This window comes from Sinocyclocheilus rhinocerous, unplaced genomic scaffold (genome assembly GCF_001515625.1).
Source record: "Sinocyclocheilus rhinocerous isolate Xijiao unplaced genomic scaffold, SAMN03320098_v1.1 scaffold1813, whole genome shotgun sequence".
Lineage (NCBI taxonomy): Eukaryota > Metazoa > Chordata > Actinopteri > Cypriniformes > Cyprinidae > Sinocyclocheilus > Sinocyclocheilus rhinocerous.
In genome coordinates this window covers 430,358-441,368 of record NW_015623663.1, presented here as the reverse complement: position 1 = coordinate 441,368, position 11,011 = coordinate 430,358, and the positions used below count along the sequence as shown (strand labels likewise).

Here is an 11,011-nt window from a genome sequence, read left to right as displayed (position 1 = left end):
ATGCATTCATTTAATCACCTTACATTGAAAAAGTCAAGTAGGATGGCCCTTATGTAACCCTGCTATACTGACTAAGACTATTGCGTTTCTTGTAATGCGCATTCATTCTTTACATCTGTCAAATGGAACTAAACCATACATACATGGGTGTAAATTGCACAGACTGGGACTTCCACTGTTGTGTTTCCATATCTCACCTAACTACCAGTACTATGGGTGTGGCAAAACATGCGTACGAGCTTTACGTCAGCAAACCCAACGTAACGTAGGCGTACAACGCCAGCGTGCGCCCCCTGGCGGATGAGTCGAGGAGAACGCTTATAATGGGTTGTGAAAGTGGAAAGTACCTCATGGAAATCCCCACTGGCTTTTATGTACTGGTTTTAATCGGGCTGTCTTAACTAGAGTAAAGACTCCGCCGTGTTTTGGACACGTCTCATACGAGCAGTGAAATCCAGTGGACCTCTAAGAGAGCCATGGACGATTAAAGTGGACTGAGTGAAGTAGCAGTGGAGGCAGAGCATCTTATGGGCTTTGTTGGTGGATACGGACATATTGAACAGGTAAGAGTTGTGCGATTCATCGCCGCCCGTTCCCTCGCCTCTCTAATGTCGTATCCAGACTGTATCCTAAACCGAGCGAGGCTGATTTCTCCCGTATTGTATCGCGCTTAAACGGCAGTCTGCCTCGTACGGACGGATACGGACTTGAACGGATTTGACAGCCATTGTTTGCGAAGACGCCACTTATCAGCGATTAGAGACATTAAACGGAGAAAACGTTCTATTGTTGCCATGGGGAGACATCGCTTCCTTTCCAGTGTTACAGTGTTGCATTGTCTAGGGCTTCTGTCAAGTCAGTTACGTAATTCGAGCGTCAGCAACTGATGTTACAATATTTATTTTATTATTATAATTTTTTTTCGCATCGGTCTCTATTGTCCCCGTTGTGCTTTGTGTTTAATAAAACTGTGGACGTCGCTTTCTCCACGACGACAACGTTGCGAACGTTTCGCGAGAGGTATTTAAGGGAACGCTGTCGCGTTGGCTTTCTGAATAAGTTGTCCCTTAAGAACCTCGCCAGCTGAGACAAATAAATGGTGCCCCTGCAGTCAATGGCATTTTAACGCCGCCAGGTTCCAGTCACCGTGTCTGAACCCGTATTTTGGCTACTCTGATAGTTTTGGAAAATTCATTGTGGGGGTGGACTAATAAAGATCTTCGCCCTTCACTCGTCTGACCTCAAGAGCCCTTTACCATGAGACTGGAATACACCATGGACTTTCAGTCCGGCCATGATGTTTCTTTCAGTTCTTCACCTTTAGGGTGGAGGGAAATGAGGGGAAATTCTTGTTTGCAGCACATGGTCGTGGGTTGAGCGCCTTTGACAATGGTGTGTTTGTTTCATGTCTTCTTTCGCAGAGATAGATTGGTTCCCCACTCCAGACTGCCATGTCTCAGGGCCAGAACTTCCTGCCCAAGTTCCTGTTTGTGAGTAACCTCCTGAAGGCCGTGAAAATCAGAGAGCGGGTGCCCAACGATGTGGTCAAGCCCTCGGCCAGCGGCGGCCTGATCCATCACCTGCGCAGCATGCACCGCTACACGCTGGAGATGATCCGCATGAGCCAGTTCCCGCAGGTCTTCCGCGAGGTCATCCAGGCCGCCATCTTGGACCGGGCCATGCAGAGCTCGCTGGAGCAGGAGAAGAGGTTGAACTGGTGCCGCGAGGTCAAGAAGCTGGTGCCGCTGAGGACCAACGGTAACTATGCCATGATTTTATCAGCTAGAAACGGCGGATCTCTGTGAGTGCGAGCGCTGTGTGCTTCGTTTTCTTCTCAAACGCTGACATTAGAAACACTTGGATTCTTTCTCCCATGACGATCTTTTAAACCATTTGTATCGATTTATGTTATTGATGCATTATTGGTCTGATACACTATATAAGTGCTCGGTGACTCGAGATAATTCTTCTAATGATAGGCCGATATATATCAGCCAGGATACCAATTATTTGGTCATTTTTTGTGCCGAAGTGATACCTCTCTCATTGTATTAAATAAGTATTCAGTTCATGGCGGCATTATTATGTACATCTTCATTGTACTCTGCTGTTAAAAAAAAGCCATACCGGTTGACCACATGCTTTTTGAAATGCTTGGGCTTCACGGCAGACGGGAAAATCCTGCCCTGTCTGTCACACTGATGTTCTATCCCCCTTAATTCTCCAGCACAATTTGATTTGAGGGGCCGTGGCGTGATGCAGGGCTCACAGTGAGCGCTCTATGGCTCTGACGTTTCTCCTGCTCTCTCAGGGTCAGGGCGCACTGCTCTTCTCTTATGAGTAATGCCGCGAGGGAAACTTCTCTGTACTTGCCATTGTTGCTCCATGGTACAGTCACTAGTTACTGTAACTGAAATTAGGTAAACGCAGATTACACATATCTTATTTTTTCATTACATTAGCATTTGTCTGAAATAGTCCACATACAAGCTAGTGCTGTTTGTTTGTAAGTGTCAGTATTTTACACGGTTGTGTTAGTATAATGTGTAGATGTCATATTATCATGTCTAGTTCCTGGTAGTGGATAGTGTCTCATTCTTGTATTCTGGTAATTTTTTTTAGTTTTTCTGGACACCAGAGTGAAACGGGTATTTCCTGTTTTAAATCATATGGGATTATGAAAGCGTCAAACTGGAACATGCTGTTTAAAGCAGATTGCATTGATATGACCCGTAACCGAATACAGAGGGGAACTGGAATAAGTGCACCCCTCAATAAATGTAATATCTGTAATGTAATAATGAAAGTAACAACTTCCTAGGTCAGAAAACGCATCTTTGCATGAACGGGTGATTTTAGATTGGTGTTGTATTTTACTAATGTTATGCATTTATAAAGTGTCTCTTTAGGATTTTAAGTTTAATCAGCTAGTTCGATCAATAATCTGCCATCACTATTAAAGCGGAGGATTTGTCTAAATATGTGTGTTTTGTACATTTACATTTATGCATTTGACAGACACTTTTATCTAAAGCGACTTCCACTGCATTTAAACTTTACATTTATTTTTTTAGTAGTTCATGCATTCCCTGGAAATCGAACCCATTATCATTGCTTGTGGCACTGGTCTACTGTTTGCTCTACAGTAATACATTGTTTTGATTACTATTAGTGTGTATTCGGCAAATATTTATTCACTTTACTATTACAGTTATACTCTATTACAGTTTCACAACATATGAGTTGTAGGGATGTAACGATTCACTCAACTCACGATTCAATTCAATACACGATTTATATTAGAGGCAACCACTGCATTTTAATCATGATTCAAACAAAGATGCTGCATACATGCAACATGAGCAGTTTTTAATCATAATTACATTGTATAATTTCGAAATTTGAAGCAACAACAGAATGATTTGACAGTTTTGTGAAACTATGCATAAAAAATATCTGCATGAAACAGAAGCAGCAGACGAGCTGAATGAGACGCAGATTCACTCTCTGCCAGCAGGTGGCGCTTAAAGCGTTTCCTTGGTTTCCGCTGTAAACAAAGCAGCGCTGCACTTATGAACTTTAATATGCATTATACAGAGGCAAGAGGAAAAGAAAAAATACCATCGAAAGACAGTAAGTTCCCCTCAGACATACATTCATATAAACTCCTACCCCTAAATGAATCGCGATTTGTTGAGCATCTCAACCGATTTGAATCGTCACATATTTAAATCGATTTTCAACCGTCTCGCGGTTAATCGTTACATCCCTAATGAGTTGTGATTGTTCTAATTGACATTGATAATGACTGCTGACAAGAGCTTTGAGCTTAAATAGTTTCTGTGTAAATTAATTTTAAAAGTGTTAAAATTGCCCATGCTCTGCTCGGTTTCAGCTTGAGCCTCTATAGTGTATTTGAAAATGTAACAGTAAAGTGGACAATATTACCATATCTGCACAATGCTTAATAATTTTCTTGAGGCCACATTTGGCTCCTGTGACCAGTGTTGCTGAATGTGGTTGTAAAGCAGATGTATGTTGTGTCCATGGTTTATGTTCATTTTCTGTTCTTCTATTGTGTTGGGGAAGCTACTTTGAAACCGTAACTTCCCAAATGACAAGTTTTCTCATAATTTATGGTAAAGTATTTAAATACAGTCAAGGTACCCCCATGAAAAAGATTCTACACTGCTAACTATTTACAAAAAGTATCTTTAAAAATATGTTAAATGGTGTGTAGAGACCTAATGTGCCAGGACTTAAACTGGTGAAACTTAAAAGACCAAATGAATTGTTTCACTTAAATGAATCTGACTTGTCAGTGCTACACATGAAAGCTCACTCTGCTGTAAATCTGCATTCTCAAGCAATGCAACCTAAAACCGCAACTTGTTGGAAATTTGTTACTGGAAAAACTACTTTGCTTCTGAAAAATGAGGTTAAGTTAGATATTAAGTTAGCATCACTACTTTAAAAGTGTTTGGCCCTGTAATGCTATACAGATTCAGATCTCTTCGTTTATGTCAAGGAGAGTTTGATTTAGAGGTGTTGTAGAATTTGTTTTTTGTTTTTTGTTCCCCTACGCTTCAAGGGTCATATGGAAACTTTCTCTTGTGTAACAAGAAGCAAAACAACGCACTGTACAAATAGTTTCCATAAACTATAGACCAGTTAAACATTCTTCTAATTGGGAATGTTTGGCCTTTGTGTTGGTAGCAGGTGCAGGCACAGCCCATGGTTTTAGACAATTACGCAGGTTTAAAGAACAGGAACTAGATCATATGTTCAGACTTCCATTATCGACTCTAGAAATGGCACGGGCGCAAGCATTCCTGTAGAGTGTCGCCCCTCCTCTCTGGAAAGTCCAGACGCTTTATATCATGGCTCTGGTGTCAAGAGGAGACAAGAGAAAGAAAAAGTCGAAGTGAAGCCCTTACGGCGCTTAATCAGAGAATCACATACTAGGGAAATTCCTCACAGTTGTGCGCAGGCTGTTTCACACAAGCGCACACACATGCAAATGCATTTGCGCACACATGTTGCACAACATCAGAAGGAACGCAGAATCTAGGCCATGAACATAGCTCTGCAGCGCATGCTCTTTGAGTGTTCGAGTTCTCTTTACTTTGATCTACAGTTACAGGTTACAGTGAAGTTATTGATTTACAGGAGTATATAGACTAGAGAGTGTTGTTTTTTTGTTTGTTTTTTTTTTGCTAGGTAGCCTGACGTGTCCAAATTTCTTTTTGTGTAATTGAGGAGTTGATTTCATTGCTTTTGCAGATATTAAAACAGGACATGTGACCATATGCACACAGTCGGATGAAATGGGTATCTTTAATCTGTTTTAACACCTCTGTGGAAATCCCCTGTATTGCTTCTATCTCATCCTTAATCTTGTACTTGGAAAAATACGGCTGAACTAACCTTTAGGTGTAAAAGATATTGCTGTCTAGGTACGCAACAACAAAGCAAAGATTGAATATGTAGTTTTTCATTTTCTTAGTATTATTTTTTGTTGTTGTAATGCACGTCAACCGGTTGCTAAGGCTCTCTCTGTTAAGACAATTTAGATGACGTTTAAACAGGAACTGCAAGTTTTGTAGCCTTTTTCTGAATGCCGTGAATGTCTCCTTCATGAACTTCAATGACCTGAGTTTTTTTCAAAATCAGATCTCTCCGTGCACTTCCCAGGGAAATGTGTTGCAGCCTATCTGCCAGCATTATAATGCATATATATGTAAGGAGATGGTATCCTTCGGGACGACTAATGTATAATGGCATATCTGCATGCTGCCATGTTTGCTCATGTTCCAAAAACTAAGTGAGCCCATTTGTGATTAATTACTCTGGGGCCTGAGGAAAATAACGTCCTGATGGCACCACAAGAACAAGCTCTTCACTAGCGACTCTCCTGAGCTGTAATTTGTGTTTGTGTGCTTTCATTTAGGTGATGGGAACTGCCTGCTCCACGCAGCTTCTCAATACCTGCTGGGGGTTCAGGACACGGACCTGGTGTTGCGAAAGGCTCTTTATGCAGTGCTGAAGGAAACAGACACTAGTAACTTTAGAATGCGCTTTCAAACAGAGCTGCTGCACTCTCAGGAGTTCACTCAGACTGGCCTGCGATACAGCACTTTGGTAAGCACTTCCACCTTCACAGGGTACATGTAAAATGGTCATTTCTGTGGCGGAAACTAGCCAGCTAAAAAAGTCAGAGCTATAAAAAGCTATAAAAATGTGACTATGTACTACCATTAGAGATTTCAGAACCTCTTTAACTCCTTATTAAACTTTTTTCAATATGACAAGGGTAAAACTCATGAATATTTGCAATGTTTCTTGTTTCTCAGAACTGGGAGGAAGAATGGGTGAAGATTGTAGAAATGGCTTCTCCAGTGTCCAGCAGTAATGGCCTACAGTTTGACTCATTAGAGGATATTCACATCTTTGTGCTTTCAAATATTCTCCGGAGACCAATTATTGTTATTGCAGGTAAGTAACCAATACAGTGATGTTTCTATAAGGAGCATTTCAATAGAATTACACAAACAATTATTCATTGGAGCACTGACTGATTTGGACACAAGTAAAGTGCATCAACATGATCATAATATATGACCAATTTTTTATTTCTCAACAGACCAAGTACTTAGAAGTATGAAGTCTGGTTCCTCCTTTTCACCCCTCAATGTCGGGGGCATATACCTGCCTTTGCATTGGCCTCCAGGAGAATGCTACAAATATCCCATAGTGCTTGGCTACGACTCCCAGCACTTTGCACCTCTAATCACAATCAAAGACAGCGGCCCAGGTATGCCGCCGGACACTGTGCTACTCTATAATGTGTTCTTACTACTTGGCCCAGTGTATCTGAATATTTGATGTTTGTGACCCATTCAGAGATCCGTGCTGTGCCGTTGATAAACCCTGGACGGGGTGGGTTTGAAGATCTTCGAGTGCACTTTCTGACAGAAAAGGAGCAGCAACAGAAGGAGAAGTTGCTAAAAGACTACCTAATGCTTATAGAAATCCCTGTCATTGGCCTGGGCTACGATCCCACACAGATTATCACTGCAGCCAGGTATGAGCTAGTTCTTGCTTACGTGGCCTGGTCCAAGCAACCCAGGTTGCTTCAGTGCAGTTGTACTAATTGGTGTACCATGTACTTTTGATAAAAACATCTTTTCCAGCATTTCCTAAATGTAACCACAAGTGCCTAAAAGGTTGTGGGACATTACTGTGTTCCTTTTTAAATCTTGAACCCTTCCTCCGACAGACTGGATGAAGGCAACCTACCTGAGGACATGAACCTGATGGAGGACTACCTACAACTGGTCAACCATGAATATAAGCGCTGGCAGGAGGATAAGGATTCTTTATGGGCCCCCCAATCCCAGCGTCCCCCTCCCTTCTCAGTCTCCCAACTCTCTCTCATTGAGATCCGTTGTGCCACACCCCGCTGTACCTTCTACGTCTCGGTGGACACTCAACCCCACTGTCACGAGTGCTTCGAAAAGCGACAGGCGGGTTGTAAGCCAGAGGCCATTTCCGCCACAAACCAAACCTCGTCCTCGGACCCCGAGAGCCGAGGCAGGCTGGAGCGCTCCGTCCTGCCCAGCCCACGTTCCGCGCCCCCTACGGCCCCCAGTCTAAGCCTTTACAGTGAGACTCATGCCATGAAGTGCAAGACGCCCGGATGCTTGTTCACTCTCAGCGTGGAGCATGACGGGCTGTGTGAACGCTGCTTTACGGCGAGGCAAAACCGATCGGCTGCTAATGGGCCGCCGCAAGGCCCCTCTCACGGCTGGTGGGCGTCAGGCAACCGGGAGCGAGAGAAGGAAAGGGAGGGGGAGACAGAACGAGAAAGGGACACCGAGAGATGTGTTATGTGCCGGCAGGAGGTCTTTAGGATATTTAATGGTCTTTGCCCACCCTGCATGCAGAGGACTGCCGTTTCCGAGAGGGGGGACACCCAGCAGCAGGAGCCTAGAACCGAGGCCTCAGTATGGGCACTGCATCGGGAGACGGAGCGCACTGGCAACACCGGCCACACCTGGCAGACGCCCGCTGCACGGCAGTGTAAACGCTCCAGCTGCCAATTCTTTGGGACGCCAGAGAAGCTGGGATTCTGCACTATATGCTATCTAGACTACCAGACCAATCACCGTAAGTGCAGCTGTTCAGCATTCACTCAATTCTTCTTGTAACTCTCTCATGAACAAGAAATATCACTTCAGATGCAGTCAGTTGTAATGTCTCCACGTCCTGTTGGGTACAGGAATGAAGTCATAGACAAGTCAACCAGAAGAGCAAATGTGTGATTTATTATTTTTGGCTGTTTTTGTTTGTGCAGTGGCCACCCCTGCTATTGTCCAGCCCAGACACACATCCGAGGCGGGCTTTCAGAACTGTCCGCTGTGCCGGGGTCAGGGCTGCGGCGCCGAGGGAAAGGCCATGCTCGAGGGTTACTGCAACAAGTGCTTTGTTAAGGAACAGAGTGCTAGGCTCAACCAAGCTGCTAGCAGGGGCTCTCACTCCCCACCTCTCGTCACAGTAAGTGTCCTTGTTTTGTTGCTGTGGGGTTAGTTTGGCTCTTCTGAAGCACTGACCAACTCTGTTGTTTCTGTCCAGCGGGCCTCGAAAGCACGTCCACCTCCGATACTCACCCAAGCACAGTGTCGGCGCGGCGGCTGTAAGAACCTGTCCCCTGGCTGCACGGACCTCTGCCCGGACTGCCTCAGCCGCGGCCAGCGAGAGGGTCGGCGAGCCCAGGCGCCCAAAGAGAAAAGCAAACAGCGCTGCAAGACGCAGGGCTGCGACCACTACGCCAACCAAGACAAACAAGGCTACTGTAACGAATGTGACCACTTCAAGCAGATTTACCGAGGCTAACAGAACAGTTCGATGTTAAAAAGGGCCCAGTTCATCGCACGTTCGCGTGCATGCTGGTGAACGCTCTTACACGAGGAACTTTTTGCCCAAAATCCCCCACCTATATTGGGCAGGACCTAAAGAAGCCCGGTGGTGCTGTAGAATTGGGGATTACCTCTCGAATGAAGTTTTGCTCATTTGTATCATGTGTTTAGGACCGTCGTCGGCGTCGTGAGATGTTAGCATACAGAAACTAATGATACACAATGACGTCTAGTCATACAGCTGTGGCGTCTGAACAGGGTAATTAATTGCAGACGTTTATTGAGGAGTGTACCAATTAACGATTTCAGATTAGCAACAAATTTGACCAAAGTTTAATAAACTGAAAGATATGTCTAAGCCAATGTACTTCGCCACTGTGGCCTGCAGAAAGCCAACAGGCCTTTTGGAAGTACAGGGTATGCAGAAACCACCGGAGGACAGCATTTGATAGTTTATTCATAAAATGTAGGTTAAGTGCCAATGAGAGCTTGCTAAGCAGAGCTCGAATTTCATTTCCTGCTGCACCATTTGATGTCTGCAAGCAGTACGGATCTGTTGCCTTTGAGAATGTTTTTGTTTACCATTGTCACAAGTCCTTCTTGCTCTTGAAACTATTTTTCACTTTTGCTTGCCTTGTTAAACTTCATATGACTTGGTCTGTTCTATTGAATGGATATGTTCATTTTTCTGTGGCTGAAAAATTCCTTAAGTGCAATGAAAACCAGATACTTGACACCTCCCCGATGTCTAGAGCAGATGAAATTAAATTAAGCTGAAGGGAATGGCCGTGCCAAAAAGAGAACGTCAAAAATTTTGACAAGAAAAAACGATGAGATGGCTGAAATCCCCGTCTGGATAAACAGCCAAGCGAAAACAAATCAGTCCAAACGTAAACACACCCAGGTAAGAAGTGTCCGCTCCTAGATCTGTGAACTCCCCGTTTGCCGTTCTCGCCCAGCCACATTCTTTTGGTTGCACTACTCTCCTTTAAACACACAATGCCTCAGTCCATTTAGTATGCACAAACTGACATTCTCTATTTGAATATTTCTGCAATATCTGCACAGACGCAACGAGAAAGAATCGCGTTAGCTCCTGTGGCATCATTTATAAAGAACTAACTGTCTGTGTTAAACATTCCCATCCTTAAAGTCCAATATTGTGCAAGCACATTTCGCTTCGATTCATGTGGGCCTATATAGAAATGTGCTTTGGATAAATGATACACACGAGAAAAGTTTGCAGTTGAATTATAAATTCAAGAGTGTCTACTCGTCAACTACTGGATCTGTTCAGTCAGTTCAGATCATCACAAACTTGCACAATACTTAATAAGCTGCTCTGGAATTAGGAACGGTACTTCTGACGTACAGTACATAGTGACATTCCAGTTATAGACCTAGAGGAACAAGATAGATGACAAGATAGAAATTTTGTGCAACCTTTCATATAGAGTATTGTATGAAAAGCCTTGTTTTTTTGGGTTTTGTTTGGTATTTATTCACAGCAAATATTAACTGTAATGTGTTTCAAGAATTATTTATATGTGGTCCCACTCCTGGAATAAATTATTTTTAATAGAAAAACATTAACACCTGTCTTGTGTCTGTTTACCTTTTATTTGCTTTATTGTAGCTTGAAATACATGTTATAACAAGAAACCCTTGAAGGTGCTTAAAAAATAGTACTTCAGGTAGTAATACGTAAGTATATTACGTATTAATTAAGTAACAATGGTTTTGGTGTTGGTAGAAAAACAACGTTACCATGCCAATGGCTGTTACTAAACTACACTGAACAAAATTATAAACGCAACACTTTTGTTTTTGCCCCCATTTTTCATGAGCTGAACTCAAAGATCTAAGACTTTTTCTATGTACACAAAAGGCCTATTTCTCTCAAATATTGTTCACAAATCTGTCTAAATCTGTGTTAGTGAGCACTTCTCCTTTGCCGAGATAATCCATCCACCTCACAGGTGTAGCATATCAAGATGCTGATTAGACAGCATGATCATTGCACAGGTGTGCCTTAGGCTGGCCACAATAAAAGGCCACTCTAAAATGTACAGTTTTATCACACAGCACAATGC

At 43.2% G+C, this 11,011-nt stretch overlaps 1 protein-coding gene across 1 annotated transcript; it reads left to right on the top strand.

The window, feature by feature from the left end:
- Positions 1-302: 302 nt before the first annotated feature.
- LOC107720364 (tumor necrosis factor alpha-induced protein 3-like) lies at positions 303-9,716 on the top strand. Its single transcript, XM_016528084.1, has 9 exons — positions 303-563; positions 1,422-1,758; positions 5,951-6,141; positions 6,354-6,495; positions 6,644-6,814; positions 6,904-7,084; positions 7,280-8,169; positions 8,357-8,556; positions 8,635-9,716. Exons 2-9 carry the CDS (start codon positions 1,452-1,454, stop codon positions 8,893-8,895), a joined length of 2,343 nt encoding a protein of 780 aa, XP_016383570.1. The 5' UTR covers positions 303-563; positions 1,422-1,451; the 3' UTR covers positions 8,896-9,716.
- Positions 9,717-11,011: the final 1,295 nt, after the last annotated feature.